General features: G+C 34.2%; 2 protein-coding genes across 3 annotated transcripts in view; one reads left to right on the top strand and one right to left on the bottom strand.

Moving 5' to 3' along the window:
* TDRP (testis development related protein) overlaps positions 1-14,433 on the top strand; it is a 66,685-nt gene that overhangs the window by 26,123 nt on the left and 26,129 nt on the right. The window contains exons 4-5 of one of the 2 annotated variants that reach the window (XM_007439412.3): positions 11,311-11,414; positions 11,985-13,449. The exons of the other annotated variant lie outside the window; for it this stretch is intronic. Coding sequence (XP_007439474.1) covers positions 11,311-11,414; positions 11,985-12,330 — 450 coding nt within the window. The 3' untranslated portion in view covers positions 12,331-13,449. Of the gene's footprint in view, positions 1-11,310; positions 11,415-11,984; positions 13,450-14,433 lie in introns of those variants that run through there. 2 annotated transcript variants of the gene reach the window in all.
* FBXO25 (F-box protein 25) overlaps positions 5,778-14,433 on the bottom strand; it is a 42,725-nt gene continuing 34,069 nt past the window's right edge. Inside the window, exon 10 of the mRNA XM_025173922.2 lies at positions 5,778-6,312. Coding sequence (XP_025029690.1) covers positions 6,226-6,312 — 87 coding nt within the window. The 3' untranslated portion in view covers positions 5,778-6,225. The remainder of the gene's footprint in view (positions 6,313-14,433) is intronic.

The following is a 14,433-nucleotide window of genomic DNA, read 5'->3' as shown; positions in this document are numbered from 1 at the left end:
AATGTTAACCATCTCACAATTCCCCACTGCCAGAAGACACACAAATATGCATCATATCTGGTTTGATCATGATTGCCAAGACACTAGGAGGTCTCTGAATCAGTATTCAATCAGTATTTCAAATTGTATAAAGAAAACCCTGGTTTTTTTGTTCAACTTCTGACTTATAGAAACCAAAAAGCATTATAAACAGTTAACCCATGGGAAAAAAGGAAAGCTATAAGGGAATCCTGGCAATGTTCGATAGTGGCAGTCCATGTAGAGAACCCCACTATTTTTTGGAGGTTGGTAGCTCTGTCTGTTTCAAATAACAAGATCATTGTTCTGCTTTATATGCACAGACTGAGGCCCCTATATGGACATGGAACTGAATGTGGCCTCCTTACTCCAGTGGCCCCCTCTTTCATGCTCAGAAATAATTAAGCAGTTTAAATCAGGAAAAGAACTGAGTTTGGATTTAATTACTTATGAAGTAATGAATTGGTGGTTTGGGCTGGAGGCTCCCAGTGTTGGCTTCTCTTTTTATAGAAATAGATTACTCTCCTAATATTCCTAAGGACTGGGACTTGGCTATTATAATTCCAATTTACAAGCATAGTGAAAGAAATAATCCCACTAACATCCACCCATTTAGTCTGTTAAGTCAAATTAGCAAACTGTATGCCAAACATTTGCAGGTTAAATTTCTAGACTGGCCTGAGAATCTGAATATAACCTGATGGATAAACAGGCTGAGCTTGGGACAGGTTGATCTACATTAGCCCATGCTACAATGCTACAGCACTTGGTAGAAAAGCATGCTGCTTCCATTGATTTTAGATTTCCATTTGTCACAATTTCTGGAACTAAACTGTGGTACAAACTTAAAAAACACATCAGTAGATAAATGTCTGCTGCTTTTGATATTTAAAATTTATGAGGATGTGAGAATGAAAATCAAGTATAGCAATCAAGGACATTTCACTGAAGTAATATCTGTAAGGAAAGGAGTTAGACAGAAATGTGTATTGGCTGCAGTTTCATTTAAAACATACATTCCTTGGGGCTTCATCTAAGTAAGCACACTTTCATTCTCCTAAACTAGTCCATAGGTATATCGGTATATTGCTGTATACTGATGATGCAGCAATTTTATCTGTGGCCCCTGTCGGCTTGAAGAGAGCTTTGCAATCTTTCCATATTGCAACAAGGAGGAATTAATTTTAATTTTTGCCAAGACCAAAATCGTCACCTTCTCTAAATATCCAATACAGCAAATCTTTAGCAGTTAAGTAGATGCACCATTGAGTAGGTGAGACCTTCAGATATTTATGGGTAGTTTTTCAAGTCTCTGAAAGCTGAAATGCTCACCTGGATTATATATTTTAAAATGCACAGAAATCAGCCTTAGCTATCCAAGCTTATTTTGTTGAGGTGAAGAGTATATATCTTCTGCAATTAAGCTATTTGCAACTAAATCCCAAACACAGTTGCCGTATGAGGTTCACTAGGGCCATAAAATAACATGGCTATTCTAGAGAGAGTCCCAAAAAAATTTCTGAGAAATATTTTCCAAGATTATTCCAAGATTTCTATTATGAGAAATATTGTCTTCCAAATATGGTGCACTGAAGGGAAGTAGAATCTAGCCATTGGATAAACATTTTTATTTATTAGCTAAAACCCATAACCCATCTGGTTTGGTCAAACTTTGGCAGATACATTCAATTTTTCTTGGGAAAAAGCTAACTCAAAATTTAATTATTATGGTGTCTCCTGTGATGCTATTTTGCTAACAGGGCCAGATCAAGCCAAATTAACATTAAAACTAGAATCGTTGACATAGAATGTCAATTAGAACCTGCTTGTTAATCCCTGGGATACATTTATAAACTATCAATTTTCATATCTCAGTTTAATTTAGAAGAGCTTTGCCTCCAGCCTGTTTGCAGTGGGCTCCCCACACCAGTTTTGAAAGGGAAATGCAGAAAAAAAATGCTTTCTACCATGATACTGTCCATCTGGCATGGATGCCATAGAAACCACAACCCAAGCTTGTTTTCAGCTGATCATCTCTCTCTTATCCACATTTCTGTGGCATTCTGATAGCTTTAACTTCTTGCTATATGACAAAGATAATTTTACTTTCCTAGGTGTTGCAAAATTCTGTTATATCATGAGTAAACTCTGCCCAGATATGGACAGTAATAGTGATGTAGTTTAGCTTCTATATTATGGTTCATGACCATGCTAAAATAATTCACTAAGTCACAGCCATTAGAGCTATCACTTTGATGAAGACCATATTTATAAATTTATATTCTATTGGTTTACTTTTAGCTGTTTAGCCTTTTAGTTTTACTGCTATTGCTTTCTATATACCACATTATTTTATAATACACTATTGTAGTTCCAATATTAATATTAAATATATTTTTTACTTGTAGAATTTACTGATACAGCAATTTTGTTAATTATTTTAGCTACTATTTCATAGTTTCATGTATTTATTTTAACATACATATAAATCATACAAATGTATACTATACTATATTATACTGTGGTTTTCATAATCTTTAAATTTTAGTAGAATTTTAGCAGACTCTTAAAATTTTAGCATAACTAATAGTTTTTGTCAGTAATCTTACTTACTAAATAACCTAGTTGTTTTTTCCACAGCATACAATAGAGGCCAGATTGTCAGAATGGCTGGTTGTAAATTTTATCAGTTAATGTTATCTTTTGCTGGTTGATGACTGAAATAAAAATTACCAGTACAAAATTATGGGCTACACTTCACATTGTTGTAATGAACATTTCTCTCTATATATTGGTACTATGTTTATCCTCAGTATACTTCCTTAGCAAAGTTTTTGTTTTGCTGCTACCATATCAGAAATACTTCTTAAGGAGCCTTAAGCTTAGAAGAAATATTTGTTCTTTTTTGAGGCGGGGAATCTGGAATTCAGTGAATCCAGGAATAAAGGTGGTAGGGTGCTTTTGGTACAAGGCTGAAAGCTGAAATGTGGAAGCTTCTTGTTTTAAGTTCATAGTTGTGTTAGAAATGAAGAACTGGGTGAACTACTGCCCTGAGTGAATGGAGAGCAACTTACCTCTATTTAAAAGATAAATCTGTGAATCAGGATTGGATGAATAACTTCAGATAAATGTTACTCATCAACAGAGACACCATGATTATAATACTTTGGAACTGTTTTAATTCCATTTCAGTGTACTGTTAACTTCATTGTTATCTTTGGGGTTAGGTGAATTTCATTGGTTAGTACTGAAACATCTTGTCAGTATGGAAACTTTAGGGAAAGTTTCTTTAAACTTTCCTCTTTTATGAAGGATTTGTGTTCGTTTATCAGTTATACATTAATAGTTCTGGGAATGGTCAAGTGTACTTTAAAAATGTTTTAAACAATTTATAAATCATTTGTTGATTACGTGACCTTGACAAAAAGCCTCCATCATTGCATCTCAAACTTCTAAACATTTTGGTTCTTTGCTACCCTTGCCAATTCAGCCCCCCCCCCGCTTTCTCTTGCTTCAGTGATGGGTGAAACCCAGACTTGAATGGCTTCTGCCTGTGGGTATTTCTCTTCTCCCTGGAAAGTCAGGCAACATATAAATTTAATTTATTATGATTACTACTACTATTACTACTACATGACTGTCTGCCTGTGTAATTTTCTCTGGAACAATATGAGCTGATTTGTTATTGCCATCTTCTAGGATTTTTTGACACCTTCTCTAGCATACTGCTTTGGGATATTCTGGTGGCCTCTCATCCAATTTCTAATCAAGTTTGACCTTGCTTAGCTTTATCAAGTTTGGTCAAAGTCAGTTCAATGCTGTACCTTGTTCTGCAGGAGAGAGGGAGGGAGAGATGAATTGAGAGGGGCACTTCTAAGCATCTCAGCTGCCTATGGAAGAGGAAGTTTATTGTTGCCACTAAAATTAAACCAAACCTGATTTTGAGCAACATGTGTGGTATAGTAGATTGCTTAAAAGTCAGTAAAATTCGTTTACTGCCAGGCAAACTTGGAAGCACTCAACTGTACACAAATCTGTTTACCGGTGGTGGCAATGAAGAATCTGTCCCAAAGAAGTTACAATTGCTCTTCTGGAGACCCAGCAACTGGAGTTAAGGCTATTCAAATATAAATATAAATATAAATATAAATATAAATATATATATATATATATATATATATATATATATATATATATATGACTTAACTGCAAGGAACGAGTCCGGTTTGATGAGGTAACTTCTTTGGGTACTTGCACACCTCCATCGGTAATCAGATTGACACCTTTATTGGCTTGTAATTTATTATTCTTTTTCCCTAAGGGGTGTCACTTTGCTAGATTGTTTGAGCTTGAGCTTCAATAAAGGCAGAGAGTCTTTCTGTGTGCTTTTGTGCAAAGACCTCAAAATCACTTTTTAACAAGTTCAGTTCATTTTTAATGGAGGCTAAGTGCTCAACACTGAAAGTTTGTGCTGTGTTTTGCCATGAATTCGGTCGAGCCATCTTGTGCCAGCAGCTTTTCCCAGTCCTTGCCTTGTGCAATCTTCTTGTTATTTTCTTTAGAGGAAACTGGAGAGCTGGTGAAACGGACTGATGAATGATGGGGGAGGGCTGACATAAGAGATGCAGAAAACTCCAATAATTGCTGGTTTTCTATTTCTGTTTGTAAATCTCATTCAAGAGTCTGAAATTTATTAGAGATGGGAATTTGGGAACATTTACTTACTGTTTCTTTTTGCAAAAAAAGTTTATCAATTTTTGGCTGTTTAGCTGTCTTGGAAGTGCTGTGAGCCAGGACTGGCTCCATGAAGCTTCTTCCTTTTCTCCATTCCCCTAAATCAGAAGTCTTTTCTCTTCTCTTTCTCTTTCCTTCTTGCTGCCTGGCTTCTGCTTTTCCTCCCTGGGAATTACTGATGTATAAGAGAGGCGATATGATTACTTTAATAGGTCTCGACCAGCTCTAAATCAAAGAGCAGGAACATAAGCCAGGAGTTCACAAAAGACATCCTCTCCCATCAGGCAGCTATCCTCCTCCTAAATAATCCTCATTTATTTTCCTTTAAAGATAACATATAGTTCATATTTGAAAATCAGTGGTGCTCATTAAATTATGATTACTTGATGGCAGAATTTTTTTTCTAATAAGTGTGAAATTAGTTATTCAGTATAAAGTCTGGATAAATAGGAGTGACAGAAATGTAAAAATTCAATTATGTGCAGTTTAAATTACAATATATAATCAGTTCATTATTAATGGAAGGTCAATCATTGATAGTGTCACACCTTCTGTATGTAAAATAATGAATACAAAGTCACTTTTTTGGCTTGGATCTGCAATAGTAATAAAGAAGAGTGTTAGATAATTTATTATGTAATTTAAAGTATTTAAATATTCTCAGAAAGTAAGGCAAAGCTTTTTTTAAAAAAGAAACATTATATAAAATTATATATTTTCGTGCCATATTTTTTTCTGAGCAAAAATCTGTATTAGTCCCTTGATAAAACCATTAACGTACTATAACAAACTAGAAATATTATGATATAAAATTATGCTATATTTTTTGTCATATGGTATGTTTTAAAGGATATTGTGAAAGGCTGATAGTTTAAACAACAGGAATTTCATTGAAGTTACAAAATTTATTATTCTCCCCCAAAATACATAACAATCTACAGGGAAACTATTTAACATTCCAGGAAGAGGCCTAATTTAAAACTTTCCTTTGATATATGGTACATCCTGCGATAGAATTCTTGTACATTTCCTAAAACAAAAGTTGCTTCCAGATAAGACTGATTTAGCACTGCTGAGACATTACTTTCCTATGTGTATTTGTTAATCAGAAGCATAGTTAAAACAGTGGCACACACATATTTAATATATGGAGTACAGGTAGTACCCAGGTTAAGAACACCCAGGTTACAGAGGACCCATAGTTAAGAATGGAGCCTATTGTAGCAAAATTTGAGTTAAATACACAATGGTTCGAAGTCATTACAGAATACTACTTATACAGTATTATACAACAATATTCAACTTAAGGACAGACCTTGGGAACCGAATTTGTTCTTAAACTGGGGACTACCTGTATTATTTTTCCATGCCCACCCTGTTTTTCTAATGCTCACTCAGAAAATGGTTCAGTTCAGCAAGAGAACTCAGCAGTATTAAATATTTCCTCCTATTCAGGCTGTTACTGCTTCTTGATTAGCTTGGTAATGAATATTCTTTTAATTGCCTTTTGTTTCTTGGTTTTTGTTTCTTGAATTCTTGTTCCAGTGATGGTTTCCGTTCCTGAAAGAGAAGGAAGACTTTACTGATGTGTCCTGCACTTTTCTATGGTTATCATGAATGCTTATATTCTGTCATTTTATAAAAGTATAGTGAGATACTACTGTTTTGCTGTAAAATTAAACAACAACAAGAACAAAAAAGATGAAAGAATGCCAAGAGTTAAAGATTTCCCAATGGGATCAGAAACTGATACTGTGACAATTGATTCACGGTATGGATCATTCATTTCCAGCTCATGCTCATCAGAGAAAAGTAAAATAGAAAAGTAAAATGAGTAAAGTCTACAAATGAGATACTTTTAATTAAAGGTTTCAGGAACTTTTTAAAAGCCGGCAAAATTTTGCTATTTTCTGCTACAGAGGCTGATAATTCAGTTATATTTTCTATAAATCAGATCTGAAAAAAACATAGGAAGATAATTTTGTTTTTAAAAGAAGAAAGGTATTAAGCTAATAACATTTACTAGATGCTTTGCAATAAATAAATAAATAAAGGCAACAATTCTGGAGAAAATAGTATAGAATAACTCAGAATGAAAAGGGTTAGATCATTCTTCTAAGTTTCTGCTAGGGACAATAATCATTCCCTCTATTTTGATTTTGAAGCCTGAATGACTTGTGTAGGCAGAATTGTCCAAATGTCAAAAGAAGGCTTGAGGAATCCTAAGATTTGTAGAAATATAAGAAGCGTTTTGAAAGCCATAAGAAAAATAATTTCCAAATATAGACTGAGTATATTCATTGGCAGATGAGTGCTAAATATCAGCAAGACAAGGGTGATGGAGAGGGAAAACTGGAAGGGAAGTGAAAAGGAATATAACATGTGGCTATCTGCCGGAAAAAGAAATGACAGCGTACCCCACTGCAGCATTTTATTTCAAGTCCCACCCCTTCCCTCTGAATCAGGCTATGAGGGTTGACTCTTTAAGCAGTTAAAATGGTATTAAGCATTTACAAGATAAATACAACTTTAAGCTTTAAAAATAATATTTAGGAAGAATACTATAGTGAGGGCTCAGTGTGTTTTAGTGGCCATACAGCACTGATTTTTTTCTAGAGGAGACCAGGGAAACAGGAAGAAGGAGAATGAAATGGGATGGCTGGAGTTCTTTAAAAATAATGCTATGCTATAATGTTTTTCTACAGATCCCTCTTGTCCCATTTGGTTAAACATTTCTTCCTAGCCAAATTATGTATTATTTGGATTTGGTGTGGAAAGCCACCAACCTTGAAGTTCCCTTTACAAAGTCACGGTGCTTCAACATAAACCTAGTAATCTTGGACAAAATACAAAATTTGTACAAAACCCATTATAATCTGCAAAATTTTAAAATTGATTATAGAAATAAAAATGGATTATCTGCTATATTCCAGAAAGGCACAGTGAGGCAAAGTTGGACTCTTGAATATAAAATGGCATGGTTCTGACTTGTGGTATGATGGACTGATTTCATATTCCAGACAAGAACAAGGGTTATTTATTTCTTTATATTACATTTTTATACTGCTGAATTTCCAATGACTCCTATCAGTATACAACAGCATAAAACAATTCCCAGAGCCAATATAAAATCAGAATAAACAAAATAAAAAGCAATAGTGCAGATAGTAGTAGTGGTAGTAGTCATCAAAAATGAGCAGGTTAAAATACTGTGGGATTTCCGAATACAAACTGATAAAGTTTTGGTACATAAAACCAGAGCTGTGGGGTCGGCACACAAAACTTTCGACTCCAACTCCTTTATTCATGGTACCTCCAATTCCTTTAATTATATATTGATATAGGAAATAAATTATAAATATACTAATTATATATTTCCTATATTGACTGCAAGCACACAACATACAAGGCATTCCATCACTGCCAACATAAATCAGCAGGCAACTTTTTAGAACTCTAACTGTTAAAGCTTGGGTCTAAAGGCTATAACTAAGACATTCTGGTTTTTTAATTTTATTTATTAAAGAAATTACATTCAGTAACATTATAGTTTAAACAAAGGATAAAAGCTAAAAAAAAATGAGGTTATATTTTTATCAAAATATATAATTTGAAATTTGCAGAGAACTTGAAATTAAAATATATCCTGAAAAAAAATTAATCAAATTATTATCTATGAAATAGGAAATTTTAAGATATTGTATTATTTATATTATATACAATTTAAATTTATTAGGAGTCGGAGTCAGTACATTTTTACCGACTCCAGCTCCAATTCCAGTAACCCAAGAATTGCTTCCGGCTCCAACTCCACAACTCCGACTCCACAGCCCTGCATAAAACATCAGATTTAACTGTGGTTGAGAAGAAATTATGGATAACTGATGTGGCAATACCAGGGGACAGTAGAATGGAAGACAAAGAATTGGAGAAGATCATAAAAGTATCGAGATCTGAAAACCAAAGTTGAAAGATTATGGCGTAAACTGGCAGTGTGGTCTCAGTGGTTATTGGCACAGAGTGCCATACCAAAAAATCTTGGGCAGCACTTAGAAAATCTGTGCATTGATAAGATTTTCATCTGTCAATTACAAAAGGCCACACTGCTTGGATCTGCACATATACTACACTGATACATTATGACATCCTAGGTTCTTGGGAAAAAAATGTGAATGAAGGTCAACACCAGCTAAATAACTGGCAGTTGTGATTTCACATTGTGTATACAACAACAACAACAACAATTTATTAAACTTGTATGCTGCCTGACTCTCAGCGATTCTGGGCAGTTCACAACGAGTCCAAATAACAGAATGGTGACAGTTGTCACTCCCCAAATGCCTTCTAGAACAATTCAGTCTTCAGCAGACTCTGAAAGGCCAGCAGTGAGAGTGCTAGTCTGAATTCCAGAGGGAGGCCATTCTATAATGGGGGGCTTGAAGCTGAAAACCATTGTGCCCTCCCACTTCAAATCACAGATCTGAGGGTCAGCAAAAGATCTTGGTGAGGTTTATACATTGTATAGGCAAATTGGATGTGCCATCTCCGTGCAGAGGAGGCAGTCCTGTAAGTCTCTAAATGCTAAGGATATAGAGATTTATAGATTAAAACCAACACTTTGAATTGTACAGAGAAACTTACTGGTATCCAATGCAATGACGGTAAGACAGGTGTTACATGACCACGGTGAGTAATTCATCAATTTGTTAATTGCTGCATTTTGGACTAATCACAGTTTCCAAGTTGTCTACAAAGGCAGCTGTATGTACAGTGCACTACGACAGCCCAGGTAATGATGGTAAGTATAGTATATGAGTCACCATGGAAATAAACACATGAGCCATTGTGGCTGGAGCCTTCTGCTTCAGGGAGGAGCTCAACTGGTACACCAGCTGAAGCTGGAAAAGCGCTCCCTGGCCATAGTCCACCTTTTTGTCTAGCAGTAGCTATGAGATCAAGAGCACTCCAATCTGCCGATCTTCTCTTTCAGGAGGAGTGCCACTCTACCCAGAATTATGACGGAAAAAGAGATTAATCTGTACAAACAGTATATCTTACTGGGGTTCAACTTCAACCAATTTTGTCCCATCCAGACCTCAAAAGCCTCCACTAGTTCAAGATTTCTGGTACATCCCTGTAGAAATATACACCTGAGTATCAAAATGGACTCTTAGGTTAAATACTATGCACATGATTGTAGCAATTTTAAAAGATGCAGGAATCTACCACAGCATGGAGATGGGAAGTTTTTGATCCTAAATCAATCGATCAGTCTCTCTTTTCCAGTTTGCAAATCAGATTTCTTTTCCAGATTCTAGCTCTAGTTTAGTTCAAAAGCATTTCTGAAACCAGTCCTCTTGATCTATTGACATTTTTCAAAAAATTACATATCTCTACAATTTTACCCACATAATATTAGGTAACAGATTCAATCCATCTCATGTTTCTTTGGTTAGCTAAATGGTTTAACTGCTATTTATATTTTGGAAATGGGAAAGCCCACAAAAAATAGAAGGAAAAGGCAAATATTGTTTTAGAATGTGTTAAAAGTGTCTATCCACAATAGCAAATAATAACAAAAACCTTTTCTGACCTGTTACTGAGCACAGTAAAAAATTATGCAAATTTCAGATGCACAATTGGGGGGGAGGAAGTAACATGAGAAAGAGGCCTTGTGTAATCCTACTACCTAGGAAAATTAACTAGTTCACATTCTTCTCAAACCCTGAATGGAAGGGAATAAATAGTGCATATGACAGATGCAATTTTCTTTAAGGGACCTCAGCCGAAAGGCAGTTGAAGAGGCTTTGCTAACTCTGTGTGTGTGTGTATGTGTTAGTTTCAGTCTGATAATGCAGGTAAATTATTGTAAGAGATGAACACCAGGTTTAAAATCACTCTGAGATACTTATTTATAATACTTAAATGTCCATTTTATTTATAGATCAAAGCATTTTTCTCTAAAGCAGGAAATTAACATAACTAATTCTTGAGTAGTATAGAATAAAAATCTTGCAAAGTTACCATACAATATTTAGGTTAACAGCTAAAGCATTGTTTTTGCTTTCTGGGCCATATAAGTATTAAAATAGATTAGGAACCCTAATAAGCAATTAAAAAAAATTAAAGTAGTAAAAAATGTCATGAGATCTCATGAGATTCTGGCACTTTAAAGTTTTTAAAAAATAATTTGAAAAATACGTTTGGAGGTCATTGAGCATTGTCTAATATATTTGCAGGCAGCAGACTGCCAGTCTCCACTTTATATAACAAAAGTGTTGGGCTGAATCTGAATCCAGTGTTTATCTTAGATTCTTTAAAATGTAAAGCCAGAAAAAATTAACATACAGAAATCTTTTAGGAAATTTAAGTCTTCCTTGAGTTAATGCCGTATATTGCATTATAATTGTTTTAAATTAAGCTGCATCCAGGATGCAATAGAACTTTCAAATTATATTAAACTTATGAAAGAAAATATAGTTTAATTATTAAACCTTTTCTACAGTGTTGCCATATTTTATAGAATTATTTAAAATATTTTTTATTATTTATTATTAGGTTCAAGGTGCAGGTTTTCGGGGTTGGAAAGAAGTAACATCCATATTTAATAAGGATGATGAACAGCAATTATTAACAGGATGTAGATCTCCAAAATCTAAAGGGTATGTATATAATGGAGTGCAAAATAATATTAAAAGGTAACAAGCTATCTTTTAGTAAAATTACTCCAATTATTAAAGCTAGAATCAAAGTGCTAAATCAGGAAAAATTAACTAAGATTCCAGAAAATTAGATAATATACAGTTAAATTTTGTACTGTTTTTCATATCAAAACATTCTGCTTAACCATTTATGTTGAATAGGAGCAGCAATCGTTGTAGATGATTTTGGGGGGGGGAACTGGCATTATTTCCAATAATACAGCTAGAGCTGCCAACCCATAGAAATCTCTGGATTTGCAAATTACATACTTTTAATTTTTACCATTGTGGTTAATCTTACATTAACTCTGCATTTAGCCATTTTTAAAAGCTAGAAAAGTAAGGATAAATGCCTAAATGAGTTAAATATATTCAGTGAGTGGAACTGGAGCAGTAAGTGGAAGATATTGAGAAAACCATCATAATTATCGTTCATCCAGTGGCAAAACCATGTTCATTTTATCTGTCCCAGACATTTAAATATCTTTCTTTTTAATATGCTTTCCAATAAATCTATTCATTATTCTCTAGAACAAATATAAAACTTAAAGAGGATTTGAAATCCGAAAAGAGAGCTGGATTTTGGGACAGTTTGGTGATAAAACAGAACATCCATTCCAGGAAGCCAGATGAGATTGAAGGATGGGAGCCCCCCCAGATTCCTGCCAGTGACCACCTCAGTGATACAGAAAGTACTTTAAGTGACTATTCATCTTGGTCAGGCTGGGAAGATGAAACCAAAGGCTCTACAAAGTACACAAACCTGGCAAGCTCAGGAAACAGTTCAAGGTGGAGTATTAAATCAGCTGGAAGGCTGGTTAGCATTAGGCGACAAAGCAAAGGTAACCTTACTGATAACTGGGAAGAACTAGAATGATACAAAGGATTAGTTATGGCAAAATAATTTAAAATAAAATAAGCATTTTAGCTTCAGAGTATTCCACATTTTTCTGCAGGAATAGCCAATCTGGGATGGGTGCATGCATTCCTAAAAATCATAACATCTAGAATATAAAGAACCTGTTCCGCAAATGCTAACATCAACCCCAGAATAGTTGGATCAACCCATTCCACAGGAAAAAGTGAAACAATGTTTTGTTTTGCATGTATCTGCAAAGGAGTGGAATGTTCTAAAAATTGTTTTAGGTTAGATGATTTATGTATATACTTAAACCAAAATCAAAACACTGCATATTTTTACAGAACTGCATTATTCAAATTCTCTAATAGTTGACTCATTGGTTTCTTAGCCCTTCTATTTCCTCACTGAACAAAGTTCAACACCAACTTTGTGCCTATAATTTCCACATTCACATTGTCTATCATCTTGAGCTGCTCTTTACAAACTTTAATGATTGTATACACTGGTTGAATATTCACTGCATTAATATAAGATTTGGATTTCTTGAACTTGAGGTAACATTTTATTTTTTGAATGCTTTCTGTTTTATGAAAATGCTGGTTTGTAGCTGATACCTCATTGTTCCAGCTTTACATTGCTTTCTTGTTCTTAGCATGAACATTTGATTCTCAAGCTGACACATCAGAATTCTGCTTTTTTAAAAATACTGAAACATGAAGTGCAAGAACACCAGTGTTTTTCTTCTGTTGCAAACATGCCACAGATGCATGAAATAATGCTTCTGTATATTGTGGTGTTGAACTATTACTCAGCTAAAGCAGAAGTGCAATCATCCGAAACCATACATTGTAAACACAACTCAGTTGCCAGCTTAAACACAAATTATATACTTGCTAAGGTAGCTGCATGTAGTTTGGCTCCACTTCGTAGTAGAAATAGAAGCAAGAACTCATCATCTGAGCAAACTTGAGTAATATGGATATTTTTCAGGCTGCTGCTGCTCAGCTGAGTCATTGTATATATTACCATTAATATTACATATTATTAGGTATTTTTTAGGCTATCATTTAGAAAATGAAGAAATCAAGTCTTTCAGAAAATCCAGCCTATAAGAAATGTTTTCACTCAGTTTATACTATCCTTTTAGAGATGAATTGCTTTTCAATCTTTGTTCTCGTGTTTTTAAACTACAGGATCCTCTATCTTTGCTGCTATGTAGGATTTGACTGGCTATGTTGTTTCTTTGCATTTTCATGGTGGCAAACTGTCCTGGCTGTGTACAAGTGCTTATTTTAATTTGCTGTACACAATTTGGTCACTGATTGCTGCTAATTTTATTCATAGAGAAGAAATGTACTCTTCAAATTAATGTAGGAGTTCTTTCCCCAACAGGATATTTTTATATATACATTTATTTAAAATTGTCCCATGTATGAGCTTAGCATGATAGAAGACACTGTAATTTAGTATGCATAAGTGCCACCATCAGAGAAGGAATAGATTCAATTACTTTATTTGAAAAACTTCCTTCAAATCAACAAGGAAACACATAAGATAAAATGCTTTTCTGCATTCTTCATTATAAGCATCTTCTCCATTTGACCGCTCCATATACAAAGTTCCCTCAAAGTCTGGAGATTAAATTTGCTAAAAATAATTTTACACAAAATATGTTCTTGTGAAGGGAATCCAATAATTTTGAATTGGAGAAGACAGTTATAACTAAATGAGAAACTACCAAAGAGCCATTGCTCAGCTAACTACTAGTACTACTGATTTGAAAAATGAAGAAAATATTAAAAGTGCCTTGAATTATAATAGTTTGCTGTAGAAATGTTTGGTTAGAGAATTTCACTGTTTCTTGCTCATCCTTAAATAGGTTTGATTATTTTTTAATTTCAAGTTCTGCAAAATGAGTATCTAATCTAGGATGGTAGCATATTTCTTGCCTCCTAGTTACCAATCCTTACTTGAAACTGATATTGAGCATATATGTCACTGCTTATATAATGACCTGTTTAGCAATATAGATACTAAAAATTTATGTTCAAAATTTCTTTTCAGTAATCAGCAGGTTTTTTTAAGGACTATTTTATAGCTATGCAGAACATTTCCAAG

The sequence above is a fragment of the Python bivittatus genome, unplaced genomic scaffold (assembly GCF_059951505.1).
Source record: "Python bivittatus isolate LINGU-HERP-01145 unplaced genomic scaffold, Pbiv_v1 ctg000020_np1212, whole genome shotgun sequence".
NCBI lineage: Eukaryota > Metazoa > Chordata > Lepidosauria > Squamata > Pythonidae > Python > Python bivittatus.
This window is presented reverse-complemented; position numbering and strand designations above follow the sequence as displayed.